Source organism: Tauraco erythrolophus, chromosome 22 (genome assembly GCF_009769465.1).
Source record: "Tauraco erythrolophus isolate bTauEry1 chromosome 22, bTauEry1.pri, whole genome shotgun sequence".
Taxonomy (NCBI): Eukaryota; Metazoa; Chordata; class Aves; order Musophagiformes; family Musophagidae; genus Tauraco; species Tauraco erythrolophus.
In genome coordinates, this window is record NC_141486.1 from 5,294,847 (window position 1) to 5,321,055 (window position 26,209).

Here is a 26,209-nt window from a genome sequence, read left to right on the forward strand (position 1 = left end):
TGTCACCCACCACCTCCTTGCTCTCCATGTGCCTTAGCATGGTTCCCAGGAGAATCTGCTCCATGACCTTGCCAGGCACAGAGGTGAGGCTGACCGGTCTGTAGTTGCCCGGGTCCTCCTTGTTCCCCTTTTTAAAAATGGGGTTATGTTCCCTCTCTTCCAGTCATCGGGGACCTCGCCAGACCGCCACGACTTCTCGAATACAATAGCCAGTGGCTTGGCAACTTCATCCGCCAGTTCCTTCAGGACCCGCGGATGGATCTCATCAGGTCCCATGGACTTGTGCACCTTCAAGTTCCTCAGATGTTCTCGAACCTGGTCTTCAAGTACAGTGGGCGGTGGTTCATCCTCACAGTCCCTGCTAGTTCTTTCCACAGCTTGGGTGGTAAGACAAGAGGCTTTACCAGTGAAGACTGAGGCAAAAAAATTCATTGAGTACCTCAGCCTTCTCTATGTCCCGGGTAACCAGAGCACCAGTATCCTTCCGGAGGGGGCCTATGTTCTCCTTGGACTTCCTTTTGTCCCCTACATACCTATAGAAGCATTTCTTGTTGCTTTTATATCCCTTGCCAAATTCAATTCCTTTAGGGCTTTAGCCTTCCTCACTTGATCCCTGGTCACTCTTACAGCTTCTCTGTATTCCTCCCAGGCTATCTGTCTCCGCTTCCACCCTCTATAGGCTAACCTCTTCATTTTCAGTTGGTCCAGGAGCTCCTTGCTCATCCACGCCGGCCTCCTGGTCTTTTTGCCCGACTTGTTCTTCGTCGGGATGCACCTCTGCTGAGCTTGGAGAAGGTGCTCCTTGAATGTGGACCAACTTTCCTGGGCCCCTTGTCCCTCCAGGGCCGCCTCCCACGGCACTTTGCCCATCAGGTGCTTCAAGAGGCCGAAGTCCGCCTTCTTGAAGTCTAGGGTACAGAGCTTGCTGAATGGTTTCCTTGCTGCCCCATGGATGGGGGAACCGAACTCATTGTATTTTCACATTTATTTCACTCAGAACCTCAGTGTTTTAAGATAAATCAAGCTGCTATAGAATTTCCAATTCACTGCACTAAATGCCAGAGAATTCAGGAATCTTTTAAAAAAAAATTAAATCCATCTTAGAGGAGATTATACAGGAACATACAGCTTATCATACTTGCATGAGAGTAACAGCATATTACAGAAATGCATTAATTAAAAGACAGTATATATGAAAAGACTCTCACTCTCTTCTAATAAGTGTGCTGTTGTGTTTCCTGCACAAGAACTATTGCTTTAACCAATTCTCCCTTGCTCCAGAGCACCTTTGAAGGGAGAGCTCTGAAATGCTCAGCAAAAAATTAAGAATAAAAACAAATCAACACATTACTAGAAGCTAAGTAAGCACATTTTCTCCTTTTCATGAGTTAAAGGTTTTATAAGAAAAAGCATTGATTCCCTGCTTGGAGAGACAAGAAATGTCTTGGTCCTGACATCCAGTAGCTTATTTTGAAAAATAACCATCCAGGTTGCTTAAAATAAATAATGCCTAAAAAAAAGATATGTCAGCAAGAAAACAGATGTTTGCCTAAAATCCATGTCACTGCTGATGGCAATTACACAAATGACAAAGCTGAATTTATCTGCAGGGCTTGTTTATCAGGTCCCCAGAACTTTGGGGGTTCAAGTCTTCCTTGAGGAGATTTACAGCAGATTTCAGCTCATAAAACTACGACGAGGAGAAATAAGAAGACCTGTCTCCAACTTCCAGCTCTATTGTTGAATCATTGTGCCACCTCTGCAAATCACTGCATAACACACACTGCTCTGTGCATCCTCTAACTCCGTATCACAAAAACAGAACTAATGATCCTGCTCCTGATCCTACGGAAGTTAATTGGAAAAGTCCTATCACCCTAATGATTATAACCACGGTTATAATTTTCCTCATTTGAAAGATATTCTAAGAAAAACTAATATTAGAGCTGTGTTACTTTGTTGTCACTACTACACAGAGTGTTGACAATCACCTTACTCACAGACGTGCTTCAATGGCAGGTCTCACCCTCCCACAGGAAATATTAAAACAAAGTGGCTTCTTCCTTCATTTGGTGATTGCTCAACAGAAAAACCACAAAAGCCATTGCTATTTTCTCAGAGATACAAAATAATCTCCACAATCTGACTTCTATCACTATTTCTAATGAAAAAGATTCCAGTATCTGAAAGAGCTTCTGATTCTGGCCAAGCACAAGATGGCATTACTATTAATGCACTTAATTCAAATATTAGAGCTCATCTACTTTAGTGCTACTCACTTTAGGGTTTCCAAACCATAGTGGTCTATAAACCAACTGCAAAATACAAACACACATTCCCACACAGCTGGCAGGCATGAGCTATTGCCTTCAGGCAAGAAGAATCAGGAGCTAGCACTCAAATGCTGCCAATATTTAAGATATTTGTAATTGTAACAGTAAAAGTAACTTTTTTATAAGACATTTAAATTTATTTTACCTGAAGGCTAAAGATTTTCTTTATTTTATCTAACATCTCTTCCTCAACTGCCAAGCAATAATAGAATATAAAGTTGGCCACAGATTTCCTTCTAAAATGTTGTGTTCTTTGATTCTAAAAGGTTAAAAACCACTTGATCCGGCCATACTTCAGAACGCATTTCATTGAAAGCATATTATGCAAACTTCAGTTATTCTGTTTTGTTTAACATTCTCCAAAATCTTACTGGCTTATATTCTCATGAAAATTCTCACAGTGCCACTTTTAAGAAAAGCATTACCTGTATTTTAGGAGTAACCCATGGCAAATCATCCAGCACCCAAAAGTTCACTGCGATTGATTTTTCCCCTATATTTCACATGTACCTCCTGAAAATCTAGCTGCTCACTTTGGTACCTAAATGGAAACCTGCCTCACCTGAGATTCCAAGCCAAACAGAAATATTTTCAGAAACATTTAAGTAATTTAGATAATATAATCTCATTTACAATAATATTTATCTTTCAAGAAGACTACTACAGCTAGTTTATGCCTTATGAACAATTGGCCAGTACAAAATTATCACCACTCCAGTTAGCCTGCACCTTTTTCACAACTTCTGACTTGTGCCCTTGTAGCTTAGGTTATCCACCAAAATAGAAACAGTACTTACCTATCCGATTCTTTGAACGTCTTCACTAATGTAGAATAAATATTTTGTTCTTTTCTTAAAGCAAGGATCAGCTTTTCGTATTCAGCTTCTTTATTTTCCTAAATCAAAACAAGAACGCATAAGCTTACAATGTAATTTTTAAGTTTCAATGTTTACAACTATGGGTACCCATGTTCTGAAGAAAAAATGAAAGAAGCAGAAATCCACATCTGCTGAACTGGACTGCCCGCCTCCAAAGCCTAAAATGAATCTGGAAACTATTCCTGATACTTAAAACCCAGGTATTATTAAAGGAGACAAATAGTGTTTCACTATTTTCCTAGCGTAAGTAAGTCACATATCTAAAAATATCATAATTTTTACCATTTTTATCAGAGCCTAAAAAGCTTTTCTCCCCACCCCCAGCATCATTACCTCCAAAGTTTACAATTTAACGACCCAGGGACAACCTGGCAGGTACCTATTTCAGAGGAGGGGAAGGGAGAGAAGGGAAAGGGACATAGAGAAGCCCACACTCCAAAATCATCCTAACAGTTCTCTCCATATTCTGGGCAAAACAGGCTTTCTGAGGGGCAGGGATTCTGCAATTTCTGTTCCACTTTTGAACAAAAAGGACTGTATCAAGCCAACAAATAAAGGATGAACATGTCAGACACACACTCGAATCAGCTTTCTGCACACTCAGCTCGGTCTCCACAAGCTGCTGCTTTACTTGTGCAAAGAAAAGAAAATTGTTTACCTGCAGTCTTGCTCGCAGAAAGTATATTATTATTATTATACTAAATCCAGACTCTTATGCTACATTCACAGTAAGGATCCACTAATTTCCCACGACTTTTTTCATTCCAAAACAACCACACAGCCACTTTTTCAGCAGGAGGCAAAAAATGCAGCTATTTAAAGGAGTATTTGCTTGCACTTACTACATAAGTAGTAAGTTTTCTCAGAAGATAAAGTAACTGGGATATCTATAGCAAATTTACATGTATTAATGTCAGACACATATATTCTGCCTCTGTTTGAAAAGAACAGTAGGCCTTGTTGCTTCTCTCAGTTTTCTTTTTCAACTGAAAATTGAAAGGAAGAACAAAAAACGTGCCACAGCTAAGAGGGAATGTTTATGGCTCCAGTATGACAAGACAACTCTGGAGAGCAAGAGCGAAAGGTAATTCTATTTTCTCCATATTACAACCTCGAGATTGGAAACTAAACTCTCAAGAGGTACTAAATCATTAGCGAACAGATCATTAACAAGGAAGAAGTCTGCACTCAGGAGTTTTAAGCAGCTGCTATTACTCCAATTGCAATTCCTAAGGAAGGAATTGCAAGAAAAAAATCAGCTACAGTTGAATCTCGTTAATTCACACTAACGATGCAAAGACTGCTAATTTGAAAAATTCAGTATTCTGCAAAGTAAACAGTACAAAAGCAAGGACAACTGTTGTTTACTTTTAATTATTTACACTCATACTTCACAGTATGCTAGCAAATATGTTAAATAGTATTTTGCAAGTGTAATCAAGTTTTGATAAAATTACTCTCGTTAAGGTAATCTGCATGTCAGATCTTAGGGAAGAAAGAGCAGCTTCTACCACCACCTAACACTACAGACTCTCTGAAGCAGTGACCCTGCCTTTGTAGACGTGCATGATGTCCATCTACCATCATTCCTAATCATAGCTGTATTCTAGCAATGTTTCCAGATTCCAGCGCAATTTACACATTAAATACTATTCTATATATGAAGTAAGTGCAAAATACTGAGCTTCATATCAAATCTATTATCTAGATGAGCAGAGGAGGAGCACACAGCAATGGCTTCTCCTTACTGAGTACTGAGAAACAAACACAAACGCAAACAGATGGAGGTGGGTGATCCAGAGTCCATTAATAAAAAAATCTCACCCAAAAACCATGTAAAAAAGTACATCCTGCAGCCTGAATTAAGAAGTCTCATCAATGTATTGGAATCTCAGCCTTCCAAGAACAGTCACTAAACATAAAACACACAGATTGCAATTTAACTTGGAAAAAGTTTGATCACAATGACACTGATCAACACTGTAGAAAGCAACAGGAAGAAATAAATCTTTTGACTTAATTTAGTCGGTTAACAGTCTGTTAAAAGTTCTAGTGAACTCTTCCATATGTCTGATACAAGCCTCACAGTTATTCCTGAAGACACTACAGAACTATATCCTAATTAAAAGCTCCTTCTGAAGCACTGGCAAACTAACGTCACTCTGAAGAGTTTATGCTACACAAATTAGGTAACAGTTGTCACCAATCGTTCAGGGTCTATGACTGCTGTATTAACAAGGCAGTGTTATACCCAGAACCATGCTCCAGTTTCCTATGTTTCTTTTAGAATCCACATGTTAATTTAGTTCTACATTTGCACAAAAATCTCAGTAAGCTCATGAAATCCTCTCAGTCTTTTTTTTCTTCCCGCGTAACAGGAGACATGAGTGGTTTCTTAATTCCAAATGTCACAGACTGCACACAAATTATTAAATTCAACTAGCTAGGTAGAGGTTAGCAAAATCATGAAGCAGTCATCTTGATTTTTCAGAATCTTTCATGAATAATAAGGATGAGAAGATACAGCATTAACATGACTTTTTTTTTTTTTGTACCTTATTACTGTCATTTCTAAATAAAGCGTAGGAGTGAATTATTCCAATCAACTCCCCAACGGTACACAAAACATAAGGCAGCTCTGTAACTTAAATAGACCATAATGCTGTGGGAGTTAATGAAACATTAAACCTCTTGACACATGGTGTGAGGGAAAATGTGTTAGAGGAGATAGCTGCAAGACATGCAGGACCATATTGCAGTGAAAGATTTATATTCCCATGAAAGGAGGCAATCTAATACATTAAAGTCTATATTTAAGTCTGAAATACTATTGCTAAGCAGCAGTGGTGGAAAACATAACTTATTTTCATTAAAGGCTTCTCAAATCGTAAGCGATGAAAGTAAAAGGTTTATACCCCCAACATAATAAATAACCTATTGGCAAAGTCACAAGAATATCCAGTTGCCTCACTGAATACTCGCTTGCTTACAACAACCATCGGGATCATTTCAAAATCTCTGAAGGTCAGAGGATGAATGATTGAGAGAAGGCCATAACCTGCACCTCATCACTGATCCATCCATGCATCCACCCACCAGTACCAGAATTTGGTAATTTCTTCTAACATTGCAGTAAACTTTATGTACAGTCTACCACAAATGAAGCAATCACTAATAAGATTAAGATTGTTATGGGCCACTGAGTGATATATCTAAAGATGAAAATTACTGTAGCAAAAGACTTTGTTGGTGACTTTTAGAAGATATCATCTCGACCACAGAAAATGTCACAAAGCTGATGGCTCTGATGAACTTATGGCCCTTCTCGGTGATATGCAAGACAAGACTACTGGACTATATACTCCAAATATCACTTCATCAGGCTACCTCCTTTAAGATGAAATTTCTGCTCATCTGGAAATGGTGAGATACACCAACCACATCCATTCCCATCACCTGGCCATGCTGAGTGTCACAGGTAAGAAGTATCATGTCTGAAGTGTGTAAAGACATGGATATTGACAAAAAACATTGCTGGTTTCAGCTATAAGCTAATCTCATTAAATCAGGAATTGAACTATCCCCATTTATGTGTTCACAACATCAATTTCAAGAGACTGAAAGCAACAGCTACAATGCACCAATCGCTATCTAATAGACAGGACACCTGTATTAAAATAAAAGTCAACCACATCACTTTCCATAATCACGACGACTCAACAACAATGTGAACACTGCATCAATTTCAACAGCTAAGACATGTCTGCAGTACTGCGACTATTGGGTTGGGCTAGATGACTTTTGAAGGTCCCTTCCAGCCCTAACCATTCTATGATTCTATTGCACCAATTCCAATTCTCATGACACCCATCAACTGCAATGCTGTAGCTACATCAATAACTTTCATGTATCGACTATAATTTCTCTAGCTGCAGCAAATCAGACATCACAACTGTATGTACACATTATTCCTCAATTCCTGGACTGCACAGTATTAACTCCCTAAATACAGGATTAATTATAACCAAAGTCAAATAATGCGCTGATCATACAGGAATTAGAAAGTGCTTTGTGTCTGCAGAAACATGCAGTGTATCAGCTAACTACATTTCCTACCCCACTCTCAAGTGGGATAGAAGCTCCCGCTCCCAAAAACAGACATCGCAGAAAGGCTACATTACAGCAAATCCAATAATTTTTCTTACACAGAAATCAATTTAGAATTAACACTCCTATCATTGTCACCCCTTACTGCAGTGTACACTGTGTGCAAGATTACACGTGCAACACAACAGAACCCAGGAGCTCAAGGACTGAACAAGAGCCACTTTTCTCAATTTTGCTTTTTCTCAGTAATAAACCACAACGGTGTAAAAATCTGTGTTCAAACTATATTTACCAAACAATGCTCCAACAAAAAGAGCTTTGTAAGTGCAGGAGTACTGGTTGTGAGAGAAGAGCATTAAGCACAAAACTAAATATAAAGTTTCCAAAGCTATATGGAGTCCACTGCAATTCTAAAGTCCTTGGCTGTAAAATACATTTCATTCTGAACTTCACAGATACCAGAGTCAGCAGTTGCATGACTAACCTAATTATCAGTGCCCTCGCACACCCTCTCTCTAGCCCATGACAGTGGCTCAAGTATCCAAAGTCTAATTAGAAACTGTCATTTATCTTCCCTGGCCTGGCCAAGGCACCCAGCAGAGCTTTGGATGTTGGTTGCTTTAAAATTTATCGTTACATTAAAATAAAGTAAAAAGGCATGATGAAAGAGAGAAAGTTATGCATCTCTCAATTCAGTTTCTTCAACTTTAAAGATCAGTGAGGCTAGAAGAGCTTGGTTTCTGTTCTCTCTGGTGGGGAGGATCCAGCTGTGCGTTTGTTGAGAGTTGGTGCAGCACTGTAAAGTCATCAAAGAGTCCAAGGCAGCCAATGAGAGCAGAGCTCTGGATAATCTGTGTCCAAAAACTTATGATTAATATGCCAAAGTGGGTTCTTACAGGAGATGTCTTATACAGAAGTTGAGCTGAGAGGACAATGGTTGTGATTAGGTATTGTTCACAATCACTAAGTGAACCAGCAACAGAGAATAGATTGTGATTAGAAGGTGGGTCCTGGGTCATTACCATGCATGGCTTCGCTTGCCACTGTTCTCTCTCCTGGTTATACCCCTGTACTGGAAGTGGGGTGTACAGAGGAAAGGTGATTTTCATTAATTCTGTATGATTTTCCACCACTCTTGGGTCCCTTTGTGCCAGAAGTTACACGCATGCACTGCAGTTTGTTTTACAGAGGTAGAATTTCAACTCAGCCTTTCACAGACTTTATTTTCTCTGCATGTATATTCACATCTACCTTGATGTACTCTGCACTGGTACCCTGGCAAACAACGACGCAGCTCCTTTACTCCGAGCTTGTCATAAAAGCCATGAGTCCACGTGTGCTTGCATCTACCACGTTAAATAATAGTGCCCATAACCCATGAAGCACCTCACCACTAGAGTATTCAGAATGTGACAAAAGCCACAACACTCATGTTTCCTTTGCCGTTGGCTCACTTTATTTTAAACTTCCTTGAGAAAATCTCATTAATGACTGATAAATTATTAAAGAAATGAAATAGCTTTCTCCACCATTAGTATGTACTAGTCTAATTCTCTGTACTTTGCCTGATGCTTTTGGATATATTTGTATATTTTTGTATATTTTGTATATTTTCCTGTATTATATTAATATGAAGGAAAAACAGTCCCTTTCTACATGGGTGAATTACAATGAGTATGAGTCCACACCTTTGAAGTCAAAGTCAAAATCCTCTTCAAGTTGAAGTCAAGATATTTATCTGCAAATGATCAGAGTTGTGAAAAACTCACCTCTAACTCTCTGACGATCTTGATGATTGACTGTTGAGACTGTGCAGCACATTCTTCCTTTGCTAAGCCCTCGTTTTTCAGTTCAAGTTCTTCATTGGCTCTTAGAAGGTTCTTGTACTTATTCAGGAGCTCCTGCAATTCTGCATCTTTTTCTTTAACTGTTCCATCAAGCTTCTAACAAAAGAAAACAATGTGACAGTTTTATAAAATTTACTCTAGTTTTATATTGCAAAATAGACAAACAAACAAAATTCAGAATATCCAAGGATGATCCACTAAATACGCTTTACATACCTCGCAAAACAAGAGCTCAATTTAACATAATAGAAGCAAAAAAAGATCAAACAGAAGCTTTCCCTAGCTATCCAATCTTTTCAGAATTTAATAGTAAGTCAAGGCATGCACCTTGGCCTCCAGGTATAGAGCAATCTCAACTATTACTCTTTGCATTGCTGGTTCAATACCATCAGTACTTTTCAGGGTTATATCTCCAGCTATAAAAAAAACGAGCAGGGGTCGGGTAAGATTCAGGCAGCTCCCTTTTCACATACCTCATTTTGAATGGCCTCCAGAAAAAAAAAAAAAAAAGATAAAATATTTCGGTATCTATACCTGTTCCTCAACTTCTAGTTTCTGCACAATAAACTGAAAATCACAGGCACTTCAGAGATTTAAAGTATCCTACCACAACAGTGAAAATTCTACATAAGTATTAGCAAAACTTTCTTCCTCCTCTGTCCACACGCTTCATAAAACCCTAACAAGAAATCTTGTTGAATGCCACACACTCTATAATTACATGCCTCTTCTGCACATACAGTATTATCAAAAGTGAAGGATTATCATCAAAACCAAGAGTAATTCTAAATACAAATGTGATTTTGTAATAATTCCTATTTTTCATCTCAACTGAAGTCTACCTACCTGAAGCAGTAGATCCTTTTGATTGACATTGTCTGTTAGCTGCTTGATAACTAGTTCTTGGCTCTGCAACTTCTGATTGCTTTCACTCAAAAGAATATTGTAATGATGTTCAACTGCTTTTTCTTTCTCAGTCATTTCACCATGTAATTTCTCTAGTTGATTTCTAAGGTCCTACAAAAAAATGAAACTGGATATTTAGCAAATCAATTTCAAAAAAGTTTAAGACTAACCACCCACATTATTAGCTTAACTTTACATTGTTTTAAATTACTCGTATCAATGAATAGTCTGGAGAATGTATTTAAGCCAGTATCTTTCTCTTGGCATCAATGAACACAATTAGAGAAAGAAAACTTTTAGATGAGGTATTGTCTTCTACAAATTCAGGTTGTTATTGCTTAAATGCTTTTCATACAGAATGACTGGACTCGGAGGCTGTTGGGAAAATCACGCACGTAGACATTGCCGCTGTGAGAATGAACATTCACTTCTGAGTCAATTTACTCCCTTGCTACAAATAGGAGAAAATTGGTTACGGGTGATTCAGTTTGTCATTTGCTCTTTTTCTCATCACACCAGAAAATTCTTGCACTAACATTGTATTACTAGTTACTTTTGTATCAAACAAAAGGTCAGAAACGTTAAAACATTTTCTTTGGACAAGAGCACAAACTTCAAATGACCAATCAGGTCAGCCTTGTGATCAGAAGCCGTGATCAGAACTTGATCTTGATTCAGGCTCTGTTAATTACTTCCTGCAGCTTCAAGATTAGTTGCATCATCTCCACATCTTAGTTCTCCATCAGAGAAACATACACTTCTTGTCCATTTTGCTTCTAAAACACAGAAACAATCTCTTTCGATAGCGTTATGCAGTAGCAAGTCCAAAGGACTCTCAGATCTTTTGGGAACAGCATGGACTACTGCAAAGTAAAAACCAGTATCTCCTAGTTTGCAGGTCACACACTTCACACACACCACAATTATAGCTTTTGCCTCTGTATTACTGCAGATCCTGTTCCACTTCACTTGAAAATCCACCGTCTGAAAATACAGCTATCTCTGGAGCTTCAAAGTCTGCCCACCTGATAAAGCTTTGGGTTCCAAGCAATAACATCAAACCATTCCTATTCCTTACATTTCACTAGGAACTGGGACAATTGCTAAACCAATGGAAATACTATTAGCAGGTAATTAATAGCTCCCAGTTACAGAGTGCAAAACACACAAGAGCACAAGGCAGCAGAAAAATCCATAATGTGGCTTCTCTGTCCTTTCCAATTTCTCCCCCATCACCACTGCTTGTGTCACTTCAAACTTTTTTGCTGATTTGTTGGAAGTTTCAACACTGTCAACTGAAGGAGGCATAGCTTGTGTACACACCAGCCTCATTTTATAAGCTTCTAGAGCATTTACTGAACGGATTGTGTGGAAAAAGAGAGGTAGAAATTTGTAACAAAGGAGCTGTTGTCTGAAATTAAACAATTAAAACTTACAGGCGGCTTTATACTATCCAAACTTCTCTTTAGACCCAAACAACCAGGTAACACAGCCTAGATCTTAAAATAAATGTTTTCCATTTATTCCCAAAAAGGGCCCATTTGTGAAGTATCACAAGTCCTTTAAATAGTTTGCACATATGGTAGTCACCTATAAACTTTACATTTACCTCCACTGGGATTTAAAATTCAATAGTTGTTTCTTATTCTAAGTACAAAGAAATAGTACTAGTGACACTTTAATTGCAATCTCTTTACAAACTGTTTTATGTCCTTTTGTTGACTTAATTACCTTGCTTCATGCAGGTTCACATCAAACTCTTAACATCATTTTACTGCTTCAGTGTTTTCCTTCTGTTTATTTTGCACATTAAATACAAATTGTCATTTACAATGCCTTTTGGTTTACTTGCTTAATTTTAGTTTCATTACCAGGATTCAGCTAAGAAATCCCTAATAGCTCCCAAAAAACCTGAAATGGTAGTCAGTTGCAAAGAATGATTAAGCTTAGACCTTCCATTCTGCAAACTAATAAAGTTAATTTTTCAGGACTAAAAGAACTACTTGCTTGTCTAAGAAAACTGAAGAACTGCAGAATCAGGTCCAAGTTTTACATATATACACAAACTCTCAAATATGTTTCTATTTCTTCCTAACTACAACTATAAACTGCAGTGTAGCACAGCTCTTTTCAAAGTAGTGTAATGGTCCAATAGCGCAAAGTCTTTTGGCTTCAAGTTATGGAGCTCTTCAAGTGGGTCACATTAAGCCTGTTCATATACAACACGTGAATTGGAAGCAAAGGATCAACTGCAATGTTATGATTTTCACTGCATTGCAAAGTTCACTCCTTGGCTTTCTATTTTCACGTTGCTTTTATACTATCACATCACCGAGAGGCTTTAAGTGAACACACTACCCATTAGGTTACTAAACTTCAAAGGAACACTCTGGAACTGTCTTAAAACTTCAGGTGACCAATAGTCTGTGACTTCTCTTTATGAAAACCATATAAGTAAGAAAAGATGATGCTGCAATAACAGTATTATACCCTCTATTATCATAATCATCTTGGTGTACACCACTCGTCAGGTACAAAAACTATGCTCCTGCCTTTAAAGCAGCACAAATATTATGGCTAGGGTTTATGGAAAGAGGCGGACTGACAAGGCGTACAATTGTAGAAAAAGTAAAAAAGCCTGCGAGAGACTTGCCATTTGCAGATAGTTTGCCTCCACTATTTCCGCCCCCAGAGTTCCCTAAGTCCTTCCCAAAACAAACAAGAGTTGAGACTGAAAATTATCTTCTTTGCATGAGCTGGAATTCTGCAACACACAAAACTATCCATCACTATAGCAGGTTGCTTGAACTCATTGACCACTCAAATTGTCTGGGAGAAAAATCTATTGGTTTCTAAACATTGAGTTGCAAGGATAATATAGTACCTGCAGTTCTCAGAGCATAAACTTTGCTATTCCCTCTGCCAACCTTTTTCCCAAGAGACTTTTCTATGATTAATGATAGTTGAACTAAGAAAAATGAATGTGAAATGCTATAATGTAGAAGATCGGAGCAGATGCCTCCCCCTCCTTGTCAGATGGAAAACAGGTTGGTGAATAATTAAGTCATGAAACTCCAAAACCCCTCTCAGGCTAAACTACAGGTAGGAAGACTAAATAAATTCTGCCTAATGAGTTATTCTGCATTTCCCCAACCAACTGATCAAATATGAATACCTAGTAAATACACTTTAATTGTCTACATTTAAGCCTGGAGAGAGAATGGATACCTAAGAGTGTTTAATCATGTAAATTTGAAGAAACTCCTCGATCCAGAAGCACCAAATCTGCTACAGACACAGTAACATGGTGGACACAAGCAATATTAAGAATGAGTTGGTGTTTATTCTTCATCATTGTATGTAAGAATGTATGTCCAAAGTTTCTTTTTTTCCAAAGAGCTTTAAGTCATGCTGAACTACTGCTAAACAGCAGCTTCTGGGAAATACAGACCTGAAAGAGCTTTTGCTTTAAAGTTGATCTAGTAAAAGCCAGGGCACATGCCCACCCTGAGGCTGGGACACTGTTCAAGAACAGCTATGCCCATTGCTCCAGAAGACTCCTAATACTGGGCACAGTCTGTGATTTGGATGATCAGCTCACATGTAGCAGTCTTAATTTAACCTTCTTCGATTCCAGGACAGTGAAGCCCAAATTGCCTCGACAAGCTGGGTTTATAACAGGGCAGAAGGACTGCTTCTGGATGTCTAAGGTTTGGGGGTTTTTTTTAATGGATATGTGCAAAAATTGAAATTAACCCAATTACAGTATACGAAAAGTCACTGGAAATTTCCCTGTGAGTAAGTGAAGAGCTAAGAGCAGTTCATTACAGATGTCGAGGGCTTTTTCTACCGTTTAGGCACATTCTTGCTCGTTTTGTCCTAACAAAATAGAAACACTGATAAATAGGTCTCTAGGAGCATAAATAGACCAGAATTTTTAAGGCTGTCTCATAAAAAGTTTGCATCGGATCACTGAAGTGGTTTTCTATTTGTCAAAGAGCAAAATATAACAGCATATTTTTTTACTCCCCCATATCTACTACTTAATGGGCAACATTTCACAGGCAATGCTGCTATATTCCAAATGTACCAGCAACTCTGAAATTGAAGCAGCTGTTCTGCAAGGAGCAGGAAATAGGTTAGGGATATAATTTTTATAAGACTGCTCATCTTTTGGCAGGAATGCTTTTCCCCAAGGAGCTAGTCATTTACATGAAAAACTTGGGCATAATGGAGTCAAACAGGCTTCTGTAATACATGTAACTTTGAATTCCCTGGCAACTCCCTACTCAGTTCTATTTTTTCCTGTCTTTCCTATACAGAGTTATATTCTAGCTCCCCTGAAAGATGAAAAAAGTTCTGAATAGAGAAGACAGTTAAATATAAAATACTTTAAATCAATAAAATGTGTTCTCTGCGGCTGTTTTACTGACAGGAGCGATCTGTTCTTTCTCTCCTTAACCTCAACACCCTGCAGAAATTTCAAAGCACACCAAAGATAGAGACTTTGTGATGGCAGCCTAACCACAGCTGACAATCAACCAAAAATGCAAGTTAAATAGGGGGCAGGAGAGGGGGAGAACGTATTTGTTTGTAGGTAAAGAGATCCCTCTACTGGTTTTAAGCGATATTGCAGGAACAGGAATTTCCACATACACCTGCTTTATTACGGTCCCTATTTAATAATTGAACCAAAACATCCACTGAATAAATACAAGCTCATTTAATCTTTCACATAATTTAATATAGCAGGAGACTAATCCCTGACTGAAGCGGACCAGGCTTCACAGGCAGGCAGGACTCTGGGTGAGAAGACTTCAGAAAAATCCATGTGACAACATAGAGGTGAGAAGTATGTTTTATGTCAAACGCTCAGCAGAAGGTGCGTTTTTTTGTCAAAGGAAGAAAAGAAGAAACTCGATCATTCACTCTGTTGCACGAGCTGTGTGTGTTGGAAGCAGAAGTGCTTCTCTAAATGCCCACATCAGGGTGAAAAACCCTAAACAGAATATGAAGCAAGTAAAACTAACGAACAAATACAGCACATCCCTTTTATGTTACTGTGATCAACTAATCCTGTGCTTTGGGAATCTTACAAGCAGAAATTATTAGATATACAGTCTTTACAGTGATCCTGCTATGACAGGAAAAAGCAAGCTGAAGTTTGCCTTAAGGTTGCAACAACTGGCTACTTACTCCTGTTCTGCATCAGAACCTATAAGAAAGTTTAATTTAAGTAGTGTAATTTAAGATAATGTATAGACATGTAACAAGACACATACAGCAGCAATATAAAAGGTACATGGTCATACATATTCAGTCTCTCCCATCAGAAAAACTGAAACCAATAGTAACCACTTACCACCTAATAAAGGCTAATAATGATTTTTTTGGGACCTAAGACTATCAAAATTATATTTACTTTAAAATATTTTTCAGTGCAAACTATAGGCCAGGATTTTCCTCTATGTTCTTGGCCACACTCTTTTGAACACTGGCTTTAGGCAAATGCATTTACCTTTCCAGAAAGTATTCAAATTAAAAACTAAATTTGTTAGAAAAGGACACGCTCGAAATGGTAAATTATTTTTAAACTATGAAATAAAGAAAAAGCGATAATAACATTAATGGTTTTGTCACTTCTGCTCTTCTGTAGCTGTGCTTCATCCAGCTCCTTCTCCATTTTCTCTCTTTCTAAATTCAAATCATTTAGCTCTTGATCGGTCCTTTTAATCCTCCTTTGTAGTTTACGATTCTCAGCATCCTTTGTAAGGTTTTCTGAACGCAGCTCTGCTAAGAGGGTCTCTTTTTCCATCAAGAGAGCTTGATAATCCTCAGCACCCTGAAACACAAAGCAGTATTCAAGTTCTACAAGGGTATTTTGTAGAGACTGGAAGTCTTTACTCCTGTTGTGTGCAAACCCACTCCCCCACACCTCTCTTCAGTACTTCAAAATTGTGGTGCAAAAATACACTGAAGTGACAGTTAACTCACACAACAGGGAAAAGTTACACTGAAAGTTTTCCCAACTAACGTAACCCTGCTTTCTAACACCCAGCTCAGGATAACAAAGTCTTAGATAACTGAGAATTAGATAAAAGTTGACCTGCAAAGGAGTCTGTAGTGCCAATGAGATCATATCATTATTATTGGTTCCCAAAGCTCTTATTACATAAAGCTTTCTACTTTGGGATCAGTTTGAATCCAGACTAGGTCAAGTAGTGACCAAGTCATAAGCACATTTTCTACATGAAACAGCAAGTCTGATTTGTGTTCTTCCCCATCACACACTGTTACAACTGCCTTTCTTGAAGTGCACAACACAGATGACAGGAGCAGGGGGCCACGCAGCATGATCTACTCACACAGAACCGCCTTCAACTCAAGTTTGTAGCTAAGGAGCAGAGTAATGAGGAGCAAGGTTTGCTCTGTCACCCACCATGCAATACGGATTCTGTGGACAGGAGGGATTAGTTGCATGCTTTTTAAACCTAGAACTTTTCAAAAATAATTATGCTTTCAAAATTGAAAGGGTTAAAATTAGAGTAATGTTTCAAAGCAGGACTTCCGTGGTATGAAAAAGCAAATGTAAGCTATAGATTCACACACAGACCAAAATGACCTGAAGAAATAGGATATACTTTTCTCAATAGAGCACACTTAAAATTTGGGCTTAAGTGAAATAAATGGCTTTTGAAGAAATGGAGGTGCTCTGTGAGAACGAAACATTTCTACTCCATTAGACCCTGAAATCAAAAACCAGCAGAGTCAGCCACAAAAGCTTAGGTGTGTGTACTTCAGAGGCAACTGTACCAACCTCCTTCATTCCTGCTAAGAGGCCAGCAGATGAACAAACATCACAATGGAAGGTTCATCACTGCCCCTAACCAGTATTAGTTAGTTTTATCAGACTTAGTTTTAGAATAGTTGGAAAACATTACAAGAGACATGTTGTCTCTTTTAATATCAAACTCTAACTTCCTCCCATTTTACATTTTAAGACCTTTATGATGATAATTCATGTATTATTGAAGTCTTTTCTCCTCCACACATGAAAGCATTACTAAATTGCATTTTAATAAACAACGTTCCACATTTGCTACATAAATAAATCCAAACAAGCGTCTCATACCCAATTCATGAAGGGTATGCTGTTACCATACTTCTGGGAGAACAACCAGAATATTCTCAGGGCAACAAAGAATGCTCAATATCATCTCAGCTCCACAATTATTTGTGTCTTTAACTGATTTTGCTTTTACACATTTCTCCCATAATAATTCTCAGATGTTATAGAAGAAAAAAAATCAAGAAACAAGGTAAGTAATCTGACATTTTAAAACTCTGTAATCTAAATAATTTGATTTGGGAAATATTTTTCAAAGTAAGAAAGATTAAACTTTTAAACATTTTAAACTAATTTCCATTCCTCTGCTTTCAAAGTACAAAGCACTACCTGCTGTGTGGAATTATGGAGAAGGAAGGAGCAGGGATGGAGGAAGCCACAGTAATGGCTTGCTTCTTACCTTGAATTTTTGGATGTGTGCTTTGTGAGTTGCCTCTCTTGCCTTAGCCAATGAAGCATTTAGATCTTCAATTTCAGAACCAAGTTCCTCATTCTTTAAATAAAGTAAAATGAATACTATGTAGAAACAGTTATTTCCAAGGGATGGTGATTTGGTAACAGCTATCCCATCTCATTATCCATTCATCCAACTACACAAAACAAACACTTTAAAGAACACCAAATGCATCATAATAAATCTTGCATAAAGAAATTCTTGCTCTTATACAACACTCACTAGACTGCTTATCATTCAAGTTAAATACTTTCTATTCTTCCACAAAATCTGAATTTCAGCTGACGTTGACCTCTCCTATTTCAGCTGTCTTTATGACAGCTCCACTTACTCAACAACATAAAATACTTCTCATACCTTTTAAGTGGTGCTCAGAGGTGATAAAAATCAGTGTGCAACTGAAAACATTTTTCCTCAAAGTTCTTAAGGGAGAAAGTATAAGTTAAGTATCTTTCTCCTCTCTCCTTTGCTCCAAGACCCAAAACTCCAGATAAACAGAGCTACTTACGGATATGACAGCAGTGATTAAGGACCCGCTAGAAGCATCCTAATGGTTACAGTGAGATCAGTCAACCCCTGCCACACACACAACGCCCTCAATGACAGTTCCACAAACTAAGATGCTCATAATCATCATACCTCTTTTTCCTTTGCTTTTAATGCAACAGTTAGCCCTTGAATGGTTTTATCCCTTTTCAAACCATTCTTCTTTTCAACAGCAAGCTCATCTTCTCTCTCTTGTAGCTCTTCTTGAAGTGACTGAATTAGATCATATGACAGTTGCATTAACTTCCCACTAAGAGATACTGTAATTGCACATTAATAAGTACATTCTCTCAGAGTTCTTGTATCTTATTACTTAGATTACTAACATAAAATACAGTGCCAAAATGCAAGTCATCATCTTAAAGATGTGCCTGGAATATAGTATAAGAAGCCTAATTTCATGGGCTGGCCATGAGTATCACCATCAATATTTGAGGAGCGTGCCTCTCAGCTTTACTGAAAATTGCTTTGGAAACAAGGTCTGCCTTCCTGCCATCTAACACAAAAGAGAAGTTACCAGAGGACTTGCTTTGCTTCCTTTCGGGCCAAGGCCTCTCTGTATCTATGAACACACAACAGAAGGGATCTGAACTTGCACTCTAAATGGCCCAGGAAACAGAAACAAAACTAGAACCTACCTGAATTTTTTTTTCAAAGGAATTTCTCTCATTTTTAAACTCCATTCTAATAGCCTATAAGAATAAAACAGTTATTATGGTCAAGTGAATTAATTCTAAACAGAAATGTAAGTCATTAAGCGTTAAAATGAAGCAAAATGAGCTTAAAACCTGGGGGGGGGGGGGGGGGGGGGGGGGGGGGGGTAGGAAACATCATATATGCCTTTTGGCAGGAATATATTTAATAAGTTGCTTCCTACAAATCTACCTGGGCACAGAGTTAGCCTGTCCAAATTAAGAAGGAGAAAAAAAAAAAAACACTACAAAAAACCCCACTTAACATGTTCTTCCATGAGACAGGACAACCGTACTTGCCAAGTTAATAAAAATGCATTTTTCTATGACATTTATCTATGTCAGCAAGATGCTTTTATCAAGGAAGATTTTAATTAGTGCTTTTTCTTGGAGGGGTTACAGAATTATTTTTTTTTTAAGTAATCATATATAAAAACAGAGTTGTGCAAAGGTATTCATCAGATTTTTTTCTTCAATACTGCATCCTAAAATGCTCATACGGTCTGTCCACCTCCTACAAAATGATTAAAGATGACCCTGTTTTCACCTTGATGCACAAATACTCCTGTGAAACCAGACTAGTTTTTCTGACACATATTGATTTAATTGCAAGATGAACCAGAACTGGAAATTTTTAATTCCACTAATCAGTCCAATCACAGAAGGTTCTCTTGTCTATTCTTGACACAGATAAAAAGTGTGTAGGTTCTGATCAATATTCAGTTGCAAAACAAAAGGGAAGAAAATTTCTCAGAAGCATGACAGCCTCGATGATTACTTTCTTAATTCTGCCAGCTTTAATTTATTGTTTGAATAACTGGTGGAGGAAGACAACAAGCCTTAAGACCTGTTTCTACATTTCAGCTTTCAGGATATCGGTCTTCCTGTTTAACAACCTAGTGAAATAAAATACTGACTCTTTGCACCTTTTGTAAGCTAAAGGCTAGACTTTAACTTTATTTCATGAGATTTTTTTTTTATGCCTACCTCCCTTACCACAGCTTTTTCTCCAGACCATAACAGCAGAGATACTTCCCAAAAATAAACTCTCAAGTTTTAACATTAACAACTTCTATAAAAGTTATGTCATCTATTAAGGGATCTATTAACATCTAGCATTTTCTAATATGTACTTCTGTAAAGCAATTGCACAGTTATCTATAATACAGGCATAAAGTCAATGGGAAACATGACCTCTCTTTGAATGAATGATAAGCCCAGATAATAAGGATGAATATTGACCACTAAACCACAATATAACCAATGAATGTTAAGGAAATGGAGAAGAGAGGGAGGGAATAACTGTGAAGAACATTTTAAAAAATTGGCTTAAGTCGCTCAGGTACTGTAAAGCACAAAAACTTTAAAATCCTACACCACATGAGATTTATAACATAAAACCGTTTGGTCAGCTTCCTCACCTCTATCTCACGATCTTTTTCATGCCTGAAAGCAATGGTAAGGTCTCTGATTTTTTCTGCTGGTATGTTCCCATCATAAGATCTACTCTGAGACTTTTCCTCTTCAAGGTGTCGAATTATAGCTTCTTTACTTTTCAATGACAGATTCAGTTGCTCTATAAGTCTAAAATCGTAAGATTTTTAACATTAACGTTGCATCATCTACCACCAATTCTCCAGCCATCACAGTAAACCTTGCAGACAACTTTCACAGGTGAAGGCTCCAGACAATACTTGTAAAACTTAGGGGAGTACTTTCACAACCCCTTCTCCCTCCAGACAAACCAGAAAAGCAAGTAACTTGCTTGCTGTAACTTTAAAACAAGCAACAAACAGGGTTGAGCTATCTACAAAATGCTCATTCGTATTTTCCTCCATTACCATTTCAAATGTCAACACTTGAGCATCAATATTTCAGTTACATTGTCCTTTATAGCCCACACAAAAAGTTTATCAATCTATTCCACTTAGCACACACAACACCATATCCTTACATGCCAGCACTAAGTGTTCCTCAAGTACCTAGTTTCATTTATATTTGTACCTAAGCTGGTTCTCTTTTCACATAAGAAAAAAAAAAAGGTAAAGTCAGTAGTACCTTCTTTGGTCAATACACATCTTGCCACTCACAGTACTCCAATTAATAAAAACAAAAATGCTTGAGTTTTCTGACAGACATGAAGGTTATACATGAAAACTTTCTGGCATACAACGCCAGCTGCGATTCTCTTAGTATTTTGTAGCCTAGATGGTGAAAGTATCTTTTAACGCACTATGAATTCCAGATGTGCTACTCCCAGACAAGTGTAAAGCATTGCATATCCATATTTGATTCACTTCAAGACGTCAAATATTCTCTTCTTCCATTGGCACTGCGTCTCTCTAGTCCTGTGAATACTTACACTGATCTACCAGCATGTAATTACAGAAGATCCTGCTAACGCTGGATCACAAGGCAGATGGGGGGGAGGGAGAGAGACATTTTGTGTTACACTCACACAGCCTTCACTTCAGTGATCCAATCCCAACAACTTGTTTCCACACTTTAAGCACTGCCTTCACATGAGCTATAGAGATGGTAACTCAAGTACTGCTGAAAGGGACTGGTTTTATAACTCCTTCCCAGCTCAAGTCACTCAAGAGAGCAACTGTGTTCATACACATGATTAATAGACAGAAAGAGGAAGACAGGAAAGGGACAGGAGGGAGATAACTTGAGAGCCAGGTTATAATTACTGTGGTGGCACATAAGGTGCAGTATCAAAACCTACTAGAACAGTTTCATAATTTTATGTCACTGTTGATTTCAGAATTGGCATTTTGAATCTGTACGCCTTTACAAAAACTGCCTGGAAAACATTGCAAACCTTGCTTTGGTCCTACCAGAATATAAAACCTACGACATGAAAGCCTCAGGCCAACAGGACTTCATTGGAAGGCTTGGCCAGGCATGTATTTTACCCTACATATCAAAAAAAAAAATTGAAAAAAAAACTTTAAAATCCCCCAAAGTACGAAGATTTGAGTTTATACATTTTCCCCACCTAAAGTTATGGAACAACTCACACACTTTTCCAACTACCTGCCAAAGAACGCAAAGCCAGCGCTTTGCAAAGCACACGATCACAACCATGAAGCTCAAACACACCATGTTTCTCTTCCCATTAGATTTACCAACCTCAGTAGATACAGCGCTGGGACTGAAGAGCACAAACACCACGAAAGCAGCAAGTGAACACAAAGGGCACAGCCAAGTTCTCTTCAGCAACAGTTTCAAGAAAGCAGCGAGCAGGAGGTGAGTCAAGGTTACAAAGATGCTTTAAAGCAGGACATGCTCATGTCACGTGCACACGGATCCTTTTACATTTTCAGACAATTTTAAAAGATGATTTTGCTATCACGGAGCGTGTAAACTGGTTGCTGTGTTGCTATTCTTTTAATAGCCGAGTAGATAAGACAGCCAATAACACTCGCTCATGTATCTGAGGGTAGGATCAAACCATAAAACCTACATCCATGTCGACTCTTCACACCTTTAACAGTAAAGAATTCCAGTAGTTACAAACATCACTGGCTAGAGTTCTGACCTGTCTTTCTCAGCTCCTGTAATCATATCCACATCCTTTGCAGGGGCGTTCATAAGTGAAGAAAGTTTCTGCTCAGCAGCTATTCTCAGAGCTTTCTCCTTCTCGGTCATTGCAATGTTTTTTTTCACATCATCCTGGGCAGCTTTAAGATTCTGTAATTAAAACACACAATCCTGATGCCTATAAGAACAAAAAAGCTCACACAATTTTTCACTTATTGACGTTTCTTCTACCAAATATATGTTGATATGTTTAATTTAGCAACTTTTACCAAGTATTTTAAAGAGCTTTGCAAATGCTTCCAAATCCTTTGTGTCTGCATTTTCAAGATTAATCCATTTTCCATGGTACATAAAGGAGGGAAGTTTGTTATAAGGAAATAAAACAAATACTCTAACTGATAGCAGAACTGGAAACAAAAGTGGCCTTATGCTATGGCTTTAGATTTAACTATTATAATTTGGCTTTGTCCCACTGTCCTCCCACTATCATAATAAATAGATACACTTAAAAAGGTTAAAGAAGGGCTTTTTTATTCCATGAGAGATGAAATTAATATTCACCAGCTCATTGTAGCTAATTGGAACTCTTCCCAATATCATTTATAGTATTTTGCAAGAATTGATAAAATATGAAACCGACATTTTTCTCTTGAACAGCAATGGAAACAGAGGTAACACCCAGAGATTCCAGCCAAGTTCCTCCAGTAACCCAGCTCATAGAGACAGAGAACACCAGAAGAACCACACTTGTCACACGCTACATAAAACTTGTTTCAGATCTTCATTTTTATATTGTAAGCTTCTCTGCTGTGCTGAATTTTGCTTTCTATGAAATAAAAGCCTTCTGGTAGCCTAAAAAGTAACTCCTCTCTCTTGTTCAAGTCTATACTAAAAAGCCTCTGTCTTTGGGGGAGGATGAAGAAAACATCCTTCACCGTTCACTCCCTCTCCTGAAAAGCTGTTCTGCCAGCATTCACCTTTCAATCAAAAACTCTAAAAGAAATTAATATTTGTTAGTGTTACCTGGATCTATATAATTATATGGTGCTACGTAAACAAGTGACTAATACTGCTCTGCAGTGTTTACATTCATAAGGATAATAAAATTAATGTCAAGAGGCCAATGTCAGAGGCCAACGCTATCTTCAGGCTACAGAAAATACTGTATCACCATTGAGATTACAATATTTGCTCTTCTGCTAGTCAGACCTGGGAAAAAACAGCCTCACTGGCTGTTTTGGTACTGAATAAGTAATTTAGGAACTTCTCCACCTATCCAATAGCACAAAGAATGCTTTGAGAAATCCCAATTCCACTAAACTGAAAAAAAGGTCATGGATATTGCCCCCTCCTCCTCCCTGAAGGAGCTCACTGCTTTATGAATACTGTTAAATCATCCTGATAGAAAACACCATCAGGAGATTGATATCAATATCTTCCATGACCACTTCATTCTTTAGGGATGGGAAAGCAAATATTGGAAAATACCCATTTGTGCTATTTCTATTTACTTACAAGAAAGAGTACCAGACATCTATTTCCCTCAAAAACACAGGTACAAAATCCCACACCTCCAGATAAGTGTACACCGTCAATGATGCAAAACCACCATGAGCTTATGTATTTTCTAGAACCTGACACAAGCATTTCCAGCACAGACCATTCAATATCAAATTCGTTCTTTACAAGAAACTGAACTTCTCCTTGCTTCTGAGGAAGCATGTTTTTCATACAGAGAATTTTTTTTTGCATTTACACTACAAAAGGAGGAAAACGTGAAGCAATTCTCCTGTGAAGATACCAGCAATGGCTCAACAATACAGGAATAAACTGCCTCAACCACAGACAGCAAGGAATTTAAAAAGATATTGTTAAGAATAACCCTGTGGAACAGGGGAATGTTAGGCAAAAAGGTGCCGTTAGTCATAGAATCATAGAATGGCTTGGGTTGGAAGGGACCTCAAAGATCATCCAGTTCCAAGCCCCCTGCCATGGGCAGGGACACCCTCCACTAAAAAAGGTTGCTCAAACCCTCATCCAACCTGGCCTTGAACACTTCCAGGGATGGGGCAGCCACAACTTCTCTGGGAAACCTGTTCCAGTGCCTCACCACCCTCAGAGGGAAGAATTTCTTCCTTAGATCTAATCTAAATCTCCCCTCTTTCAGTTTAAATCCATTGCCCCTTGTCCTGTCACTACATGCCCTTGTCCAAAGCCCCTCTCCAGCTTTCCTGTAGCCCCTTTAGGCACTGGAAAGCTGCTAGAAGGTCTCCCCAGAGCCTTCTCTTCTCCAGGCTGAACAACCCCAACTCTCTCAGCCTGTCTCCATAGCAGAGGTGCTCCAGCCCTTGGATCATCTTCGTGGCCTCCTGTGGACCCGCTCCAACAGCTCCATGTGCTTCTTTGTTGGAGACTCCAGAGCTGAATGCAGTTTTCCAGGTGGGGTCTCACAGGAGCAGAGTAGAGGGGCAAAATCACCTCCCTCGACCTGCTGGCCACGCTGCTTTGGATGCAGCCCAGGATGTGGTTGGCAGAAGCCAATAACACTTGGCAGATAAAGGTCGACCTGACAACAGGGTGTCAGGCACAACACAGGGAAGCACCCGCTGGTTCACCCACCTGGGAGGTGCCATAAGTAGGTGGCCTCTCTCAGCCGGTAACACACTCACCAGTGGAGATACAGAATCCCAGATTTCTACTGCAACCCTGAGACCCCTTACAAAGATGGGAACTGACAGGAGTGCTTACAGAGTGGTTTCTGCTACTTGTGAAGCTGAGACCTTATCAGTAGAACTGTTCAAAACCCAGCCCCTCTTCTTCTGAACAGAGACTGCAGTTCCGAAAACACAGCCTCCTCGCATTGGAATTCAGGAATCAAAGGTCTGTGCTGAGTGTACCTAAATACCCTCAATAGGTACAAATTTCCTGAAGAACTGTTATCCTCATATTTGACATTTCAAGAGCAGCTAAAACCATTTTCTTTTTTTTTTTTTCCTGGCTTTGCACTGGGTATTTTTCCAGGAAAGCTGAAACAATTTTAAAAGTATAGATAGATCAGATCTGGCCACTCACCTCTTCCAGAAGGTTTATTCTGCCAGTCAGGATTTCTTCCATTTCTTGCATCTTCTTTTGTGCCTCTTCTTTCACACGCTGTATTTCAGCATCACCACCTTGGGCCAAGCTTTCAACTGCCTTACTGAAAGACCAGAATATAGATAAAAATCCCACTGCATATCAGAGTGGAAAACATTTAAGGTGCAAGTGTCTGATAGATTATACACAAGCAAGTGTATTACACTTCACATGTACCTGCTCGTCGCTTTAAGGTTAAAAACAAACATCTACAGGCTATATAGCAATTTTATAGTCTTATAGTCAGAGTTCCACACATAACCCTGTCACAGTGGATAAGCAAGTACTTCATAAGTATGATGGAAAAGTGTAATTCCTTCATACTTTTAAAGCTTCCAAATACAGTATCAAGCCTTTGTATTTTATACAGAAAGCAGCATTGGAATAAACCGAAGTTATGTAGCTGCTGAGACTTCTCCAGATGCCTTTTCAGTAATTGTTAATACCCTGTAAGAAAAGAACAGCGTTTCCTTGCTAAAGAAAGGATGACCACCTGTTCATGATCTCCTCCTAAATTTTGCTTCCTATTATGAACTTCTGCAAGATTCCGTTCACAGCCCAGCAATACCCTTTGAGAACTGCCCGGAGAGAGAAAACAAAAATTGGACAAAAATCTGGTCCTCGGGACCTACTTGAAAC

The 26,209-nt window shown here is 38.5% G+C and overlaps 1 protein-coding gene across 1 annotated transcript in view; it reads right to left on the reverse strand.

The window, feature by feature from the left end:
• The window catches only part of CDK5RAP2 (CDK5 regulatory subunit associated protein 2), an 85,412-nt gene that overhangs the window by 50,555 nt on the left and 8,648 nt on the right, over window positions 1-26,209 (reverse strand). Inside the window, exons 6-15 of the mRNA XM_086624920.1 lie at window positions 25,511-25,634; window positions 22,437-22,588; window positions 20,311-20,473; window positions 18,836-18,889; window positions 18,291-18,410; window positions 17,598-17,690; window positions 15,695-15,913; window positions 10,012-10,182; window positions 9,088-9,261; window positions 3,131-3,228 (exon numbers count right to left, since the gene is read on the reverse strand). Of these exons, the coding sequence (XP_086481046.1) occupies window positions 3,131-3,228; window positions 9,088-9,261; window positions 10,012-10,182; window positions 15,695-15,913; window positions 17,598-17,690; window positions 18,291-18,410; window positions 18,836-18,889; window positions 20,311-20,473; window positions 22,437-22,588; window positions 25,511-25,634 (1,368 nt within the window). The remainder of the gene's footprint in view (window positions 1-3,130; window positions 3,229-9,087; window positions 9,262-10,011; window positions 10,183-15,694; window positions 15,914-17,597; window positions 17,691-18,290; window positions 18,411-18,835; window positions 18,890-20,310; window positions 20,474-22,436; window positions 22,589-25,510; window positions 25,635-26,209) is intronic.